General features: G+C 45.4%; 1 protein-coding gene across 6 annotated transcripts in view; it reads right to left on the minus strand.

Annotated features, from left to right (window-relative positions):
• LOC123755429 (tripartite motif-containing protein 3) overlaps positions 1–20,489 on the minus strand; it is a 239,559-nt gene that overhangs the window by 7,178 nt on the left and 211,892 nt on the right. For 5 of the 6 annotated variants that reach the window (XM_045738087.2, XM_045738088.2, XM_045738086.2 and 2 more), the window contains exons 2-12: positions 17,588–17,803; positions 16,604–16,876; positions 12,163–12,279; positions 11,403–11,567; positions 6,930–7,044; positions 3,413–3,570; positions 2,952–3,138; positions 2,534–2,720; positions 1,815–1,929; positions 1,091–1,513; positions 174–317 (exon numbers count right to left, since the gene is read on the minus strand). In XM_045738087.2, coding sequence (XP_045594043.2) covers positions 174–317; positions 1,091–1,513; positions 1,815–1,929; positions 2,534–2,720; positions 2,952–3,138; positions 3,413–3,570; positions 6,930–7,044; positions 11,403–11,567; positions 12,163–12,279; positions 16,604–16,876; positions 17,588–17,728 — 2,025 coding nt within the window. In that variant the 5' untranslated portion in view covers positions 17,729–17,803. Of the gene's footprint in view, positions 1–173; positions 318–1,090; positions 1,514–1,814; positions 1,930–2,533; positions 2,721–2,951; positions 3,139–3,412; positions 3,571–6,929; positions 7,045–11,402; positions 11,568–12,162; positions 12,280–13,253; positions 13,508–16,603; positions 16,877–17,587; positions 17,804–20,489 lie in introns of those variants that run through there. The other variant, XM_045738089.2, reaches the window with a different exon arrangement.

A 20,489-nucleotide genomic window follows, 5' to 3' on the forward strand; every position in this document is an offset into this window, starting at 1 on the left:
AAGACAAAAAGAAAAATCTCAAAATAACGAACATTAACGAGTATACAAACTATAGAAATTTAATAATAAATATTAGTGATGGAAAGAACCCATGTTCAGAACAGTTTACAACTACAAGTAGCTAATAAATTAAAGACGGTAGTTATATTGTTTTGAGTAATCTTTTACATTACCTGAGGATTAACAAATTCTCCACGATTGCGTCCCCTTCGTCCAACTCTTAAAAGCATGTCATCTTCAATGGGGTTAGTCCGGCGGGAGCATGATGAACGATGTGAAAGAGGCCTTCGAGATGTTCGTGACGTTCTCGACGTCACCTGCAATCATTTTCTTTTGTACTTAACAAATAAAATCAAAATGAGGATGGTATCTGGCAAAATAAAATAAATAATTAACTGGGATTATTAAATCAATATTATAAAAATTCTCATAATGAATAAATACACAATTGTTGTGCAAAAGACAAAAAATAAAATGTTTCTTATACAGTACTACAGATAATTCATGCATATTTAGCCACTGTATTACCGTATGTGTGAGGTTAAACACACACACGCTGCTCTGTACCTTACAACACTCGGTTAACAAGGCAAAAACCCGAGATGGGTTTCAGGTGGGTTTAATTTGCTCCCCAAAGCTAACCGAGTAATCTGATCATAAGATCAAGTCTACCGAGGATGGCCTTCCATGGAAATTACTGGCCAGTCTCCAAAAGATAAACACCTGCTTATGGATTGAGAAAATAAAATGGTGTCTCCCCCAAATACAGCTTACGTCTGGAGCATACATACACTAAACCTATCCTCATACTGCAAACAAACATCCAAGGCATTATCAGTATTCCTGGCAAAGTTTAAACCCTTCAAGAATATTCATCCCATCATACACCACACCAAACAACAGCATTCATATTTAACACTGACATGACACTGTAGATGTGCAACTTTTGATTTTTTTATATTTCCTCCACAGTATACAAAATTATATGCGGTATATAAATATCTAGCACAAAATGTTACGTTAATTTCCTATTAAAATTTACACACATACTGTACTGTGATGATTACTAAAAATGATACAAGTGGCATACCTGTGTGGAGAGAGAGGTCTGCCTGGCCAAAGTGTGAGGAGGAACTGAGCGTTGGCTGCTGCCACTGTCATCTTCTAGAGCAGCTGTAGCAGCAATTGTGAAAGGGCTACCATTGATTGGCTGCCCATAAAGAAGCACTTCTAGTGAATAGGTTCCTTCTGTGTGTACTGTAAAGGCCACTTCATAAGTTCCATTGTTCAGATCTAGTACTTGGGGTTGGCAAAGTTCTTCCCGTGATCCAGAAGGACTTTTGCTGGAAGAGCGTGGAGATAAGGAGGCACGTGGAGAGTTTGAGCCATGACGAGGCACTATAGTGCTCGTTCTTGATATTGCAGCCGTGACCTCGGCACCACCGCAAATGGCCTTCTCCCCTTTGTGGTCCCTAGTTACTACTGTTACAATGGACCCTCGACTCACAGTCACCTGAAACAAGGGTATGCATTTTTTTAACCAAGCTGATCAGTGAGTAAGCAACTACAGTATACCTAAATAATAGAACATTATGTGAATTCAAGCATCAGTTCGTGTGAAAAAGTTATCAATTTGGATTAGAACACATGGATGGGTAATGAACAGCTACCATGGAAAACTTTTAAAAAGAAATTTCTTTGGTAAGCAGGACACCCAGAGTACAAGATGATCTGGATAACTGGGGTTGTACTGTAGTCTGTAAAGTGCAATGTAATATGAATGTTAAAGTATGAGAATAAACCGTAAAGCATACCTGACGTAGAGCCTCGCCTGTGGCACTTGTCTGGTGAGGCACAGCACTGTTGCTTTGGATGCTGCCTACATGCAAGAAGGCAGTTTTAAGTGGATCTATGTTGCCAACAACAAACCTATACAGAAAAAAAAGTGTGATTCCATTAAATTCTATTCAAGTAGATTTTTGCTCGTCATTGCATTACTCCATTTCCCACATTCAAAGAATGGAGAGTTATCAGAGATATGAATGTGACGCTTTAATGTCTCGCTGGACTCTGTATACATTCACCCTTTTTGTTGGAAATGATGTGGATCAAACCTAGCAGCTCTTCATCTCATGTGTCACCACAAGTTACATGTAATGTGGAGAGACAAACTTTTTCAACCCTGTTAAATCACACCACCATCAGTGTTTGCACTAACCCGATTCATTGCATGATTTACACCAATTGTTGTCACATACAAAATACCCCAAATAGCTATGATTTGTAATTACTGTATGTGGTCAATATATTTTACAATATCCCTTTCTCTCATTGGCTTCAACCAACATCTTCAGAGTTTCCCTCAGTAACAACAATTACATAAAAATACTGTATATATATACAGTATATATATATACTGTACACACAAAACCCAATATGTGAATAAGTCATGTATGGATATATGGATTGATAAGCAGGTGGATATGATGAAAGGTTCCCAACACACACAAAGGCAAGTTAAAAACAAACTCACTTGAGGTGGCTATTCTCACGCGGAGCTGGAGGCACATTCATGTTAGCGTAATCCATCAGCCGTTCGCCCAGTTGTTTCCTCACTAAAACAACCTCCATGGCTGGGCAATGGGTCAGAGCTTTCTCTACAAATTCACATCCACTCTCCACGCCTCTCACCCACGATTCCAGTTCTTCGAGCTGATTACCTAAAGTATTCAAAATGCAGAAATGGCTGCATTTATAAATAATTACTTAGTAACAACATATACAGTACAATTAAAAATTAAATAGACAAAATTGTATATAACGCAAACAAGCATAACATAATGCAAACAACTGAAGAGGAGCTCTGATAAAGTTCGTGTGAAAAACTAAAGCTTGTCAATAAAAGTTTTAAATTAGATGCACTTGAACTGTAAAAATAATAAACATTTTACCTAAGGTCATTTGCTTTTCCGACTCAATCGAGTTAAGGGAGTTTATGAGGGCAGTTTGTCTCTTGTCGAGTAATTCATGGAGGGTCTCAAAGCAATTGCGAACCTCCTTTTCTGCTTCTCCTCTCCTCTCCTGGAGACTGTGGCACACATCCTGGATATCACATATGGCCTCCTTCATGCAAGGTAGCTGCAATGGGAATTTATACTAGTTTATAAATATACCCAGCTATGTGTTGATTGTTCCCTATCAAGATATACACAGTATGTCAAAGCTGTCTCATCTCCAAATGTGAGAAAGTTGGTGAAATGAGTACACAGAGGGGGGGGGGCACTCTGGGGTGTGCACATCTGCAGAGTGCACCACAATACAAGCAGCAGTTTATAATAGAGTAGGATAGCACAGACAATTACTATTCAGTTCCCTGGCTAAAATCACTTTTCTATAAAATTATGCTTCTAACCTGCATTGTTACTCTGTCAATAAGTTGATGCATAGCTGCTCTATGTTCATCCACAGCATCTGTGAGGTGCAATGTATTGTGCGCTCGATGCTCTATATCAGTGCAGCTGCTACACACAGCCGTCTCACAGTCACGACAGTAGAACCGCAAAGTTTGTCCTGAGAATATCAAGATTAAAATGATAAACAATTTACAGTATAAATATAGTGTCATTGCCTACAAGTACAGCATAAATAGTTTCAAGCTCAACAAGCCACAATGTAGGACAATTCAGTAGATGCTTCTTCACCCGCAGGATTATAAACCCACAGAACTGCCTACCTGCCAAAGCCATAAATGCCAAAATGCTACTGCAATTTAAGATCCAAATAGATAAAATCATCAGGACAAATGGGGGAACCTTTGACAAGCCACTGGCTTCCTGTCCTCATCAAAGCTATTAGAGATACGGTGGCCCTCGGGTAAATTCAGGTAAATTATGTACAGCATGAGTAGTCATGGTTTACTCTATTACAGGAATATTAAATAATTATTCGAAGGTTCAAGCAGTACAGTAATACCTCTCACATAGTACTTAGAAAACGAAAATTTATCCAATATTTTTAAGAGTACTGTGTTTAACCTGTCTGTGACATACATTAATGTTTCTCCATTGTCGTGTTTTTCAAGAGATCCATAACCTTTAAGCACTTTTTGTATCAACCCATGTATATCTTGTAACCATTAATACATAATAAAGCACAAAAAAATACAAAAGGAAGGGATGGTAGAAGAAAAGTACACAAACTGTATTGGAGGGGACCAATGGAAGTAGTGGATTGTGTTCTTAGTAGTAGTAGTTCTAAGTAGTTCCTCTACTTAGAACTTCCCCGCCCAGTTACAAGCCTGCTACCAATTCTCCATAATTTAGAAGGTGTGTATGTGTTGAAGATTGAGAGTCTTGGACCCCTTTAATGTTTATACAATTATCTTAAGTAAATTTATTAAATTTCCAATCATTAAGGGGCTTATTATGCACCTCCCACCCCTTCTTGCTGGTGTTTTAGTAATTCTTTATGGGTGCAGATTTGAAACAGGACACTTATTTTATTGATATAAATTGTGGAATGACACTCGCCTGCATTCTAGGAAATGTAGTTCTTGGGATTTAACGATACCTAATATTATGGGACTTAATTAAATGGAATCATGCAGTAAATGTTTACTGTGCGTTTTCAGAGTTAGTAATTCTACCAGTTTTAAATAGAGTAGTTAATGTGCAGCAGTAATCCACCCTAATGTGTGCAGACTCAAAGAACAAAAACAAAAAAAATGCCCCCTGGCTTGGCATCTTGCCCAGGGCCAAGATTCAACAAGCATTTACTCAACTACTGACAAACCTGTACTTCTTTTCTCAGTCTTTGGCACCTTTGTTCACAATCACAACCGCTTGCATGCACCAGCTACAGTAAAACTGACAGTACTCGGCCAAGCTTGCTGGTATCAAATACAAGTGTAACACTTGTACATTTCTTCAATATTTGTGATAGTTTTATTAAATTCTTACATTTTTGTTCGCATTAACTTAAAGAGTGGTGTACGGGATGCGAATATGTCTGCTGACAGAGTTTGTGTGTGTTATCAGATGAACTTCAGCAGGTAGAGCCAATTCCCAGAAGATACTTGTACCAGGGCTTCAGTCTAGTGGTAGCTAGTAATCTATACGTCTGCTGACCTTACTAGATAACCCGTTGTCTCTCCTCCTGCATAGTAGTATGATATAAACATCATTGAAGTTTATATCATTGACAATTTCACTATCTCGGGTCTCTTAAATGCTGTTGCAGTTCTCGGTATATTACGGCTTTAAGACTGTTCAAAGGCAATCTCGGGTGATCATCAGCTCCCTCCTAAGGTTTAGCCATTTGTTCTGGCTAAACCATCAGTTCAAACATGCATCCCAAATCCAATACGGGCTGGGATCTTTAAACTTAACCCTTGTAATGTCTCTCTAGGTAAATTCCCTTACATAGGCCTATGTATGTTAAAGTACTGTACATAGAATGTAACATTTGAAGTTCCTGTTATTTTCTATCAGGGACGTGGCCATACAATGCTAAACAGCGCATAGCTTTTCATCTGTGCTACACAGACAGGGTTGGATAGCGACATTGGGGCTTGTGCCGAGTCATTCTCATAACGATTAGTATCTTGCTGGGGGGGGGGGGGTGAGGCTTGACACAGTTGGATGTATCAGCCATGTAACTATATTGAAGTTACATACAACACAATAATATATATATATATATATATATATATATATATATATATATATATATATATATATTTATATATTTATATATTTATATATTTATATATTTATATATTTATATATTTATATATTTATATATTTATATATTTATATATATATATATATATATATATATATATATATAAACACAAATGTCACTATTAATAGTGTGACAACAGCTGTGAGCGCGCGCACACTTCTCACCAACAACACTTTCTTAATGGAACGCACATAAAAAATATTTTTTTAATATACACATTTGTGTATTTAGAGCACTACAGCTTCCACTTTAAACAAACGTCTTAAAATGCGTCACTCGCGTGCTCTTAAAAAAAAAATAAAAATAAAATAGTCTAGGCTTTCTCGGAAATACACCTACTATGACTAATACAAAATTATATATGTATTTATTATAACAAATAAACCTCACCCTACACAGAGTGATCAAAGGGTTTTTAGTTAAGATAAAGCAACATATGAACCACTTGAAACGATCTTCATAATTTTTTGTTGGGAATGAACATTCCTGAGAACAATGAAGACCACCCCCACCCCCAAGAACATTCCCATGTTGGGGGGGGGGGCAATAATTCGGGCTACCATTTACACGTTCACCGTTACCATTATCGTGCACCACCTAAATGGAAGGCGTTGAGAGGGGCTCACCGCAGGAGGTGGGCTGGACGAGGTGGCTAAGCCTGGGGTGGACGGCAGCCATGGCGAACACACCCCGACTTTCCCAGAACAGCTGATCCTACGTCAACACGAGGCATGATGGCGGGAAGACGCGTTTTCTCTCGTGTCCAACAGTGACCATTTTCTTTCTCGCCGTGTAAGATAAACTACTATATTTCCTTTACCACTACCAGGTGTAAAGCACGGGAGACATCTCCCTCCCGTCACGCAGGGTGCCGTCACACCTCCACAGATCTCCAGTATCATCTCTTGATACTGGTAATGGCTCAAAAGGGCCACCACTTACGGGCTATTCATGCCCGTGCCACCTTTTGGGTGGCTTAATCTTCATCAATCAATCATCAGGTGTCAAGATCTGGCACACTGCTAGAACGCTCCTAAGGCTCGAAAAATCTAACTTAGCTTTATCGGGATCCATCTAGAAATTATCGTGACCTTCACACCTGTATATTACCCACAACAGTTCGTCTAACTCCTGCGCACCTATTTACTGCTAGGTAACGAAGTAGCCCACATACAGGAGCCTCTTACCTTGATGAGACGGGCAGTAGAGAGTGGTTTGGTCATCATGGTAGCCATTGGTGTCTGGCGCGCCTCCGTCCCCGTCTGACAGGCTCACCACACTGTGGTTCTCGCTCCCGGAATCCTGACAACACACCATGCCAGTTAATCAACACCAATTGGACCATTAAATAAAAAGTGTGTGACGAACATCTAGGGAAAACACTTCAAATATACAGTAAGAACGCTAGAAAATAATGCAACAAAGTTCAGTGTATGAATCAAGTTCAAGTATGTTTATTGTGACGATAAAATACATCAAAGGTTACAGTGGGTTAAAGAATACAGTAGCTTAGGCTATTTCTACCCTCCTCTACTTCAAGTTCCTCAGAGGGCGCACAAATCCAGCGAGTACAAATCCACAAATCACAGTACAAGAATCACATTTAACATGGCAGGTTAATATAGTAAACACAACGTGTGTGTTGCATTCATGGGGCAAAATGCTTGTAGCATTCTAAGTATTCTGTCTATCATACCATTACCACACGTCCATCTGTGTGAATATTGATGAAACACTCGCGAATCCAGTTTTCTTTCTTTATTGCTCGGCTGGCACTCATAACTAAGCGACCCCCCCCCCAATGTCTCTATGTGTGTTATTGTGTGGCTGGATTATATGTCTCAACAAGGAGCATGGCACTATGAAGCATACCGGGGAGCATGGCACTGGTGAGCGTGGCTCCAGGGAGCATGGCACTGGAGGACGAGGCTGCGAAGCTCTCCTACTAGCAAGCACCGCTCCAGGACTCATCTTGAAGTGCCTCTTCCCGTCCTCGACACGTCTGCAACACTTTCCATGCACTCTCCAATTTTATATTTCTCCTCCTTTACCTGGAGTATACCTAGAGGAGGTTCTGAGAGTTGTTCTAATCCCCCAAGCCCGACCTGGGGGCAAGGCTTGGCTTGATCTAGGCTGCTTGAAGCGGCCCGCTCGCTCACGTATCCACTACAGCCTGGTTAGTCCAGGACTTCCTGTAGGAACTAGTCTAATAATTTGTCTTGAACACAACTACTTTTGTTCCAGTAATATTCTTCACACTATTTTGTATTTAATTATCGTTTGTCAAATAATGCTGAATCATACCAGTTGAAAACTGAGGCAGACACAAGACCGCATTATGGAATAGCGTCCGCAACTGAAATATCCATCCTGGCCCAATGCATTACATTATAAATGTTGCCGCAACACCTTTTTCGATGTAACCGAGCGATTTCATAATGATCGTGCTGGAGAGTTTCCGGTAACTGGTACACTACGGGCGGAGGGACGGAGCAAGGCAGGTGGCGAGGTCCGGACACGGTGGGTATGTGTGTCTGCGGCGGTGATCAGTACAGTACTGGGCCCTCACAGCATCATCCCCCTCTACACTACACGCGCGCGCACTCATCTCCTTCACCACCACGGACACCCCACCATCATGGAGCTATACTTTGTTCTATATGCCACTCTTCTGAGGCATACAACTATACAACATGATCTATGTTATAGTGTCTATATATGTTTATAGGAGGGGAGGACTTCGCCAATTGTTTTTAAATATGCTGTTTGGCATTCGTTTGGCGAGTGAGTGAAGGGCTGCAGTGGTGGTGCGAGAGGTGCAGTCTGCACATGGCAGCATCTTGACTGTGGCAAACTCACACATCTTATTGTCACCCCCACCATGTCTTCTAAAAAATGGGGGGAGGGGGCGTGTCTCAGAATGGGATAGGGGGGCGTCAGAATGGGAGAGGGAAGGGGGGTGACTGTCAGAATGGGAGAGGGTGGGAAGGGGGGTGAGTGTCAGAATGGGAGAGGGTGAGTGACAGAAGGCGAGGAAAAACAGAGACGCGAGGGAGAGAAAGGAAGGGGCGTGGCAACACGTGGGGGGTGAGGGGAAAGGGAACAATGATGGGACAGAGCCACAACGTATAAGGTATTAACCAGGCGTATTGATCTCAACCCCGTCCCCCACCCCGTCTGTGCCAGCCTGCTCCCTCCCATCTCCTCCATTCCGGGACGGGGACAAAACACAGACGACAAATTAAATACGAGGAAGAGGAATTAGAAGAAAGGCATAAGTGAAAAAGTATAACGAGAGAGACTCTGATAAACAGAGAACACAAAAGATCAAATAATTAAAGAGGGGGGTAATAAAACCAAATATCAGTGTAGACGAAGAACTAGAAATATAGAAGAGGGAGAAACAGAATATGATCGATTATATGTAAATACAGACGTAAAGAGGGGAGGGAAAGAGGGGGAGGAGAAGGGGAGTAATTGAAAAATACAAATGAATAGCTGAGAGAAGGGAGATTATGGGGGTGGGGGGGAGGATGCTGGAGAGATGCCATAGTTACCAGCATCTGTTGTAGTCCACGGGGCTTGGCGCGCGCGCGCACACATGCCATGTCCCAGGAGCTTGATCTTAACCCCCGAAAACACAACTACGCAAGTGATTAACGCTGCGGCAGGAACCTTAAGCAGGGTTATAAGAGGCTGCAACACGAAGCCCACGTATGTCATGATTGTCTTGGGCAAGCCTGAGTCGACCAGCGTCTTGGGCAAGCCTGAGTCGACCAGCGTCTTGGGCAAGCCTGAGTCGACCAGCGTCTTGGGCAAGCCTGAGTCGACCAGCGTCTTGGGCAAGCCTGAGTCGACCAGCGTCTTGGGCAAGCCTGAGTCGACCAGCGTCTTGGGCAAGCCTGAGTCGACCAGCGTCTTGGGCAAGCCTGAGTCGACCAGCGTCTTGGGCAAGCCTGAGTCGACCAGCGTCTTGGGCAAGCCTGAGTCGACCAGCGTCTTGGGCAAGCCTTAGTCGACCAGCGTCTTGGGCAAGCCTTAGTCGACCAGCGTCTTGGGACAGTAATGCCTTGGTTACGAGAGACATGCTAACCAGGGCCAGCATCCTTCAAGCATTTACTCAACCACTTACGAAACCTCTACATCTTTCCACAATCATGGCGGCTCATCTGAATTTATTAAACAGTTTAATGAGATCCGAAGCACTACGAAAATGTCCATGCAACACCCTTAGGTTGCGACGTTCTGTAGCTCGTCAATTGTTAAAGCAAACCAAGCCACCGTGATTAAGAAAAAATGTACAGGCTTCGCAAGTGGACACGTATGAATCCTGGGCCAAGATACTTCGGCAGGAGATAAGGAAATATAGATCGCAGGGCCTCGCGGAAATAAGAAACAGGATCCTTGACGAGGAAACACTGAGAGACTCTAGCAGTCACCCACGACGCCAGCTGTGTCAGGTTATAATGTAAACCCCCTGTAGCCTCGGCCCGCGACCCAACACTTGACACCTCTGCGACGCGAGGACGTCCATGTGACACCCCCGCGACGCAAGGACGTCCCCGTGACACCCCCGCGACGCAAGGACGTCCCTGTGACACCCCCGCGACGCAAGGACGTCCTTGTGACATCCCTGCGACGTAAGGACGTCTCCGTGACACCCCCTGCGACACAAGGACATCCCCTGTGACACTCCCGCGACGCAAGGACGTCCCTGTGACACTCCCGCGACGCATGGACGTTCCCGTGACACCCCTGCGACACAAGGACGTCCCCGCGACACCCCTGCGACGCAAGGACATCCCTTGTGACACCCCTACGACACATAGACGTCCCCGTGACACCTTCAGGGCTTGAGCGTGAGGAGCGGCAGCATGCCGTGTGCAAGGGGCGGTCAGTGAACCACCATGGCCAGTGTGCCATTGATGGTTTTCACGCACACTATTGATCACTACCTTCCTCCCGTGGCCAAGCTGTCTACACACCACCATAAGGCGAGTGGGGTGCAGAGTAGGGGAGGGGAGACAGACACAGAGACAGAGACAAACACAGAGACAGACAGACAGACAGACAGGCAGATAAAGACAGAGACAGGCAGATAAAGACACAGAGACAGAACATTTTGCTTATATTTGCACTTACAGCAAAATAGTTTGTTAGCCTCCAACCCTAAATTAATTAAATGGTATTCATAAATATTGATATATATAATGTTCACACATTACAGTTCACTTACCCAAGTGGTAATAACAGCATAACGTGCTAGAATTATATGCTGTGTAAGCTTACTTAAGACAGCGATGTTTAATTAAGGCTGACTGCTAGCTATAAGTATGGTCAAGACTCTGGTCTTAAGAATCCTAGGAGGAATGGTAGCGTTTAGGGAGGTTCTTGTCCATCTGACTCATTCAACATGTAATTGTTCCCGTGTTCTAACGACGCCTCGCTTCTTGCAGATCCGTGTTCGATCCCCGATGGTGTAAGTGGTTAGGCACCGTTCCTTCCCTCCGTGTTATCCCAGATTCTTGTCTTTCAAATGCCTTCCAAGGGGCCAGAGAGTCATATGAACTTACCTCCCACGGGAATTAAATTCATGATTTGCGCTTAATGTTAACTTAGGTGTATTCTTAACTTGGAACCGACTTGAGAAAAGGACTTACCTGAGTGTGGGACTTGGCACAGGCGGCACACAGCAGGGTGTGGCACTGGTGGCAGCGTGCGGCAGGGTCACGGGTCTCGCAGTGGGTGCAGGGAGAGTGGTTGGCGGCACCATCCATAGCTTCCATCACTCCTCGAACCCACGTGTTGCTCTGGAGTCCCGGCACCTGCAGGAGCTGGTGTTAGTTACTCTCTCCTCCACCCTCTCTCACCACCCCCTGGCCCCATCCACCTCCCGCTACACCACCAGCCCTCAACCATACATAAAGAAGTACCTCAATACCAGGTACCCTACACCCGTACCCGTAACTCTGACTTCCGCCTTTTAATTCACACTAAGCAAAAGCTTGCACACTGAGTAACAATTAACACTAATAAGCAAAGCTTCCATACTGAGTTATAATTTACACATTAACATGAATATGAAAATTGCTAATTCGTCTAATGATTAGGCTCGTCGTATTCAACATTTCCTGGGTAGCCTACAGCACTTAAGATGTTAGGCGGGTGCAACTTAACAAGCACTCTTCACAGAACTGATTACTCGCCTCATCTGTGGCTCTAAGCATTGCTCGTTACTCTACCCTCCTTACAGATTAAACCCACGTTTGTGTAGTGTAAATCATCAGTGCTCTATGAATTGTTTATCCCATCAGCACTTCTCCCTCTCTTTCCCCCCCAGTTCTTCCCTTCCGTAACTCCCTCCCCCAGTTCCGGCCCTACCTTCGGCAGCCTCCCTCTCCCCTCGTCCCCAGCGCTTACCCCGTCCTCTGGAAGGATAGACTGCTGACGACAGACAGGGCAGGTGAGGGTGAGGGACTCCGGAGGGGTGTAGCTGATGAGGCACCTCTCGCAGAAGGTGTGCAGGCACGGCAACACCTGTAATACAATCACAATCACTACACCTACACATACCACAATCACTATACCTTCACAGGTCCGCCGCCCATCAGCCGGTGCGTGAGGAACAATGTACACGATATAGTCCTATTGTATCGTGTATATTGGTGACTATACATTGTGTACGTGTACAATGTATAGTCACCTATATACACCAACACTTGGATGAAAATATGCACAGTTTAATCACAACAAGGTGGCGATGTACCAATCCAGCCCGCGTCCCTGGATGCCACATTTGGCATTAGGGAGGGTTAGGACGGGGGGGGGGAGGCATGGTACAATAATAATACAAAAATGATTGATTTAGGATATAACATGGAAAAGAAAGATTATTATAATTGTTGATTTTCATTCAGCGGCCTCCAGTGTGACCAAACTTCCCACTGGAAGCGTTCATCACCACTGTGGTAGTTCCAGTGTGGTAGTTCCAGTGTGGTAGTTCCAGTGTGGTAGTTCCAGTGTGGTAACTGTCTCGGGGAACACTTCCTATAATGACCGTCTCGGCCCAACTCAACCACCGTCTCGGTGCAAACCTCAGTACATCAAGCACAATGTTTCCAAGAACTTAGTTTATCAACACTCATGACGACACTTCAGGAAACATTTAGATTTCGCAGTAAAGTATAGAGCACAATGACGTGCACACAGCACGCCAGTCGTGCTCCGTACGTGCCGCCCACAAGTGGACTGCACTGAATTAAGCTGCGGAAGCCACCTCCATCTACAAATTTAAGGCCAGATTTGACAGAATTTCAACGTCAAAAGGCTAGCAAGCGGGGCATATAGAGTAAGATACCTGCTTGATGGGGTTCTGGGAGTTCTTCTACTCCCCAAGCCAGGCTTGACTTGTGAGAGTTCTCTTCCCCTGTATCCACTGATGTGTGTGTCTACGGGGGAGTAGATAGTAGTACTCATAGGTAGGGACTCTGTCCCTTGGCACCCTGACTCACTCTGATGTTGAAGTCACACTGGGGGCGCTCAACGGCACCGCGAGTCGTCACACTACAAGGAATACACGTGTCTGCCGCCTCGTGGTGCTGCTGTAAGCCGGTCATGGCACTCTGGTCAGCTCCGGCCGTGGCACCGTAGTTGGCGGCGGCCATGGCCTGGTATTGTGGTAGTTACAGGAGGGGTTGGCGGGGCCCAGAGGTGTGGTAGACGCGATGGGTGAGGGAGCACTAGCACCCACAGCAGGGTAGACACGACTAGCCAACGCTGGGACAGTGTACTGCTGCTGCTGCTCAATGCTCACACACGCCGTAAATTATCCCTCCCCCCTCACCCACTTACCCTCCCTTGTGTGAGACTCGGTTACTAGTTCGCCCCCCACAACACCCCTTCCCCCACCTCAACACACAAACCATATATATGTGTGCACTCGCCGGGTTGTGCTTGTGAAGGGGTTGAGCTTCGACTCTTTGGTCCCGCCAAAAAACTATCAATAAACCGGTGTACAGGTTCCTGAGCCTGTTCGCCTCTATCATATCTACATTTGAAACTGTGTATGGAGTCAGCCTCCACCACATCACTGCCTAATCCATTTCATCGGTTAACTACTCTGACACTGAAAAAAATTGCTTCTAACGTCCCTGTGGCTCATTTTGGTATTCTATTTCCACCTCTATCCCCTTGTTCGTGTTCCACCCATGCTAAATAGTTTGTCTTTGTCCACCCTGTCAATTCTTCTGAATTGTGTAGGTGGTGATCACGTCTCCCTTAACTCTTCTGTCTTTCAGGGACGAGAGGTTAATTTCCGTAATCTTTCCTCGTAAGTCATATCTCTTAGTTACGAGGTATACCTATCCCCGAAACTAGTGTGCTGGCATACCTCTGCCTCTTCTTTAACTTTGTCTTGTGTTTAACTAGGTCTGGACTCCAGGCTGGAGCTGCATACTCCAGGATTGGTCTGACATGCGGGCCATATATCCCGCCCCCACAAAACACAATCCGACTCCACACAGGACCCCGCTTACTTCCCTCAGCACCCACCATCAATATCTCACCCCCCGCAGCTTCCCCGCTGTACACAGTCCTCATTACGAGAGCTTCCTCACTATCCTTACGTGGGGGATGACAGGGGGAGAGGTTGCCATGGCAACTCTGGGAGATTAAGCCAGACGACCCAGTCAAGCAAACCTGTCGTCAAGCCAGGCGTGACAGAGCAGTCGTCAAGCCAGCCGTGACAGAGCAGTCGTCAAGCCAGGCGTGACAGAGCAGTCGTCAAGCCAGGCGTGACAGAGCAGTCGTCAAGCCAGCCGTGACAGAGCAGTCGTCAAGCCAGCCGTGACAGAGCAGTCGTCAAGCCAGCCGTGACAAGAGCCGTTACTATACCCGGCTTGTGTGTCTTCAATGATACCAAGCGCTCTTAAAAGAGGTCTCTCTCTTAATCTCTCAAATTAGGTTGGTGTGGTAGAGTGTAAGCGGAGGCTCCCGTGCTCACCACGTCCCATCACCTCACTTGAAGGACTGATGTCATGCCTCGCGGTGTTTCACGGGGTTGTGATGTCATGCAAGTGTTAGACTTCACGAAGGCCGTGACGTCACGACCAGTGATATTAGGATAGAGGCGCCGCCACCGCCCCTACGTAGTATAGGGCTTCTTGAGACCGAGCTAGCTTGAACACCGGCCTCTCTCACACGCACGCACCCCCGCACGCACACACACATGCTGGCCTCCTACGCGCGCGCGCACGCACGCACACGCACGCACACGCACACACACACACACACACACACACACACACACACACACACACACACACACACACCCAACGCAAACTACTTATTATAAAGTAAACCCTTCAAACTTGTTGTTAATTGCAACATGCAGCTCTTGACACACACAGTGCCTCTGGTTGCACTGAAGGTCACCAACACCCACCAGTGCCTAGTGCCACGGCACTGGTGGAGGAGGAGGCGCATGTCATCCTTATTCTCAGCTCATGTTACTTGGGAAGTCCACTTAAGATTTTTTTCTCAGAGATAAGCTGCCAAAATTAGTCGCAATTTGTAACTTGAGCCAAGTTTCCTGTCATTCTTATTTTGTGGTATAATGGTGTACGTGGTGCTGGTGAGAGTTTGGTGGCTTACTGCGAGCAGCCGACAGTCTCTGGGCTCACCCACCTGCAACCACCACCACACTAGGCTAACCAACAGTGACCCAAAGTCACCACATATGGCGACAAACAGTGACCCAAGTCACCACACTAGGCTAACCAACAGTGACCCAAAGTCACCACATATGGCGACAAACAGTGACCCAAGTCACCACACTAGGCTAACCAACAGTGACCCAAAGTCACCACACTAGGCTAACCAACAGTGACCCAAAGTCAACACACTAGGCTAACCAACAGTGACCCAAAGTCACCACACTAGGCTAACCAACAGTGACCCAAAGTCACCACACTAGGCTAACCAACAGTGACCAGTCACCACATATGGCGACAGTGACCCCAAGTCACCACACATGGCGACAGTGACCAAAGTCACCACATATGGCGAAAAACAGTGACCCAAAGTCACCACACATTGCGACAAACAGTGACCCAAAGTCACCACATATGGCGACAAACAGTGACCAAAGTCACCACATATGGCGACAAACAGTGACCAAAGTCACCACACATGGCGACAGTGACCCCAAGTCACCACACATGGCGACAAACAGTGACCAAAGTCACCACACATGGCGACAGTGACCAAAGTCACCACACAAGGCGACAAACAGTGACCAAAGTCACCACACATGGCGACAAACAGTGACCAAAGTCACCACATATGGCGACAAACAGTGACCAAAGTCACCACATATGGCGACAGTGACCAAAGTCACCACACATGGCGACAAACAGTGACCAAAGTCACCACACATGGCGACAGTGACCCCAAGTCACCACACAAGTAGAGGCAGCCAACAGAGCCTCAAGCCATGTGAGGTCTTACCTACATTTACATATAGTCGTCTAAAACTGTCACTCGCTTCACCAAAGGAATTTACCAAGGCACACTTAACACCTGAACACACACACACTTACGGGTTTACGAGATCTTACAAAGAACCTAAGTGCAAGCGATGAGTCACAATAACGTGGCTGAAGAACGTTGACCAAACCACCCACTAGAAGGTGAAGGGACGACGACGTTTCGGTCCGTCCTGGACCATTCTCAAGTCGATTGTGGTCCAGGACGGACCGAAACGTCGTCGTCCCTTCACCTTCTAGTGTGTGGTCTGGTCAACCTAAGTGCAAGTTTGTAATATCAAATCATCTCCGATTAGCGTACGAGGCAGTATCCTTACCTTGGGATTGGAGTACCGGCGCGTACAGATACCGCAGTGGAGGAGCTGGGAGTCGGCGGTGCAGGACCTGGCGCTGCTGCTACCGCCGCCGCCTCCTGACGGTAAGGCTGGCTGGGAGTGGATGTGGAGGTGGGCGGGGTCGTGGACAGGGCAGGAGTTCGAAGGTGCGGGCGTGCGGGGCTGCGGGGTTGTGGGCGCTGAGGCCGGTGGGACGCTGTAGGTGCCCGAGGACAGGCGGTCTTCCTCTACGCCACCTTCCTTCTGCAGCCCTTCCTGCGGGAGCACACACCACATTAGGTCATCATAAAGCCTCACCGATGAAGATTAAACACAGCCCCACTCCTGTGCTGCCAGGTAAGTCCACTACGGGCTCACCATAGCCCGCTCCTGTGCCAGGTAAGTCCACTACGGGCTCACCATAGCCCGTGCTACTTGGGACTTTTTTTGGTAGCTGAATCTAAAAACAACAGCAAACAACAAAGATTAAGCAACCCAAGAGGTGGCACGGGCATGAATAGCCCCCTAAAACCTCACATGTCCCGATGTTATGAATTCAAGACAACCTTACACATACACCATGTGGTCTCCTCGCGCCTCACAGCTAGTCTATGGCACACCCAAGGGACACACACACACACAGTACTGTGCTATATAACAGTAGTGTACAAAATGGCTACTCTTATGGGTTGTGAGTGCGCGTGGTAGGTGGTACTAATTAGTGCGTTGAAGACCAGCACCAGAGAGGCCTTGAAGCGTCGCCAGTAATCCATGGCGTCATATCCAGTCACAGGTCCAGTGACTGCACAGATATCCTCCCCCTTGGAGCGGAAGACCTCGCCGTGTCCTTGCCTGGTAGAGGCGATGCCCGCCGATTCACAGAACAGCCGCTGCGAGCTGACCTTCCTTGCTCCCATGGCTAACACCTATACCTCCTTCCCTCCCTTTATCACTTGTGTCCACCTCTTCAGCCCCACCAGTACTGACCTTGGCAGGGTTGAGAAGAACCGTGAGGGTGGGGTGAGTGTCGTGGGCGGGGCACTGGTGGAGGAGGTCCTCCGAGGTCTCTGTCAGGGTGTAGGTACGCGCGCCCTCAGAGCCCGGCGGAGGGGGCGTAAGGGCGTCCATAGCGGGTGGCCGGCCTTGCTGGTCCTGGTCCTGACTCGCCTGGCGCCGCGCTGCTGCAGCCAGATGAGCCGGGTACTGCATCAGGGAGAAACAAGATACCAATGAGTTACGTTGCTAACATAGAGAAGAAACAACTTGCACAAAACTAATACTTAAGTCTCCGTTCAATATTTCCGAATGAGAGAGAACGAAAAAGCCAAGAGAGAAAACGAAACACTGACAAACTAAAATATAAATATTGCGAGCGGTAAGAAATCGCACAGTCCACATTATCTTAATAATTACATAAATACAACCTTAACCGATACATCCTGGTCTAATTCGTTGACATAATTGACATAGACACAACGAATATAATTTTTTGTGTCGGGACAGGAAGCCAAAATATATATTATATATATATATATATATATATATATATATATATATATATATATATATATATATATATATATATATATATATATATATATATATATATATATATATATATATATATATATATATATATATATATATATATATATATATATATATACACACACACACACACACACACACACACACACACACACACACACACACACACACACACACACACACACACACACACACACACACACACACACACACACACACACACACACACACACACACACACAAGAATTCTTACATTACTGTAAACCCACCAGCACGCATAGAAATCGGGCAAGTTCTTAATCCTAATTTTCCCTGGAATACGACCCGCCAAATCGTTTAACCACCTAGGTACCCATTCACTGCTGGGTGAACAGAGGCTACACAAAAGGATTGGTGCCCAGTCAATCTTACTTACTGCTGTTGTCTTATTACGGAATGGCAAATGGCGAGACCGGATTATCGGATAACCGAAAACTACGGTACATTCGGAACCCAACCATAGCTAAGGGAAATAACTTTAAGGAAGCTGAAATGATTAAAAAATATAAGAAAATACTCGTACCCTGTACGAGCGGTCAACGAGTACTTAACTATCAGTAAGTACTCGTTGACTATCCTTAAGAAAAGAAGTTGTGAAAGCCACCTCCATCCAAAACTTGAAAGCCAGATTTTACGAGGAATTTAAACGTCAGTGTGGTTAAGTTATAAGGTAAGAGATGCAACAATGCTGGTAACCAGGCCACCGAGCCAGACCTTACTCTTGATAGACAAGAACTTACAGGCGTCTTAAAAAGGCCGCAATTTATAAGGAAAATCTTAAATTTGCTACCAAGAGGCAAAGTAGTGTACTCCGTGGTATAACAAAGAACCCTTAATCTTGTACAAAAACAGACAATTATAAATATAATCCAGCCACTAGTGAACATGTGGTCAGGAGACTAGCAGACCCAGGAGCTATAAGAACGCTGTGAACTTAATGAACTCTTAGTGAACAAATCCACAAGGGCCGTGACGAGGATTCGAACCTGCGTCCGGGAGCATTAATGAACTCTTAGTTGCGTGATATATTTGAAAATATCTTTTAGAGGCAATGCGCTTCAGCTTTGAAGCCCCATCGTAATTAAATTAAACGCATCCATCTATTATATCAAAGTAATCCGAAAACATAGTCTCACGGTGACCAACATCGAGAATTCTACAATGTGGCAACATCACTGCTACGCCCAAGCGGGAGTTGACTCAATATAGTAAACAGTGGTGGTTATCCGCGGCGTCACTTGACGTATCATGCACAGATTACATTACTAATTTATGCTGCTTCCAGAGGGCTGTTGCTGCGCCTGTTGGCTGGCATCTGCCAAGCTCTCTTTCTCCATCTCTCTCTCTCCTCCTCTCTACATATATTTGTTCTCCTTCCCTTATGTCTTTGTTTCCAGGCCACAGAACACAAAATTATCCATCGCAAAACCATCGAACCACAACCATCCCCCCAGACCCAAGCCCCACAATAGGCAACCTAACCCCCCCCCAACAAAAACACACACACAACCCAACCCCCAACAAACAAAACACGTGAATATGTTTAACTGTGGCACGGTGGTTTGGTCTACATGTCCCGCACGTCTGGACCCAAATCCAGCCAACAGCTGAATACCATTACAATAAACGCAGGGCACAGAGGTCAACTGTAACAATTAAGTCAATATTTGACTTAATTGCTACATAATTGGCTTTATATGTATCATATAAAACAGTACGACTACAAGGGTGCTTGGTTATTAGCACCTGTGCCAGAGGATTCCCAGTTCCAGTATACAGGAACAATTGGGCAAAAAGTAACACAGGATTGTGTTACTGGAATCTGGATTGTGTAAGGAATCATTCAGAACCTTGTGTGCTCCACATCTCTGATCAATCCTGGAGTATTAGGCTCCAGCCTGGAAACCTTATATAGTCAAACACAAGATAAAATAAGAGAAAGTTCAGAGCAATGTAACCAGACTAATCCCCGAGCCGACACGTTTAAGTTACTGGAATACAGAAGAGTTAGAGGTGACATGATTGGTACCTATAAAATTTCTCGGAGAAATTGATAGGGGGTAGATAAAGAAACTATTTAGATTGGTACCTATAAAATTTCTCGGAGAAATTGATAGGGGGTAGATAAAGAAACTATTTAGCACGGGGTGGTACGCGCACCAGGGGTTGAAACTCTTACGGAAATGAGCCACACAGTCATTAGAGAACTTTTTTAATGCCAGACTAGTTAAATGGAATGCATTAGTAAGTAATGTGGACGTATTCTCAAATAAATACATGTTTATTCAGGTAAGATACATAC

Source organism: Procambarus clarkii, chromosome 20 (assembly GCF_040958095.1).
Source record: "Procambarus clarkii isolate CNS0578487 chromosome 20, FALCON_Pclarkii_2.0, whole genome shotgun sequence".
NCBI lineage: Eukaryota > Metazoa > Arthropoda > Malacostraca > Decapoda > Cambaridae > Procambarus > Procambarus clarkii.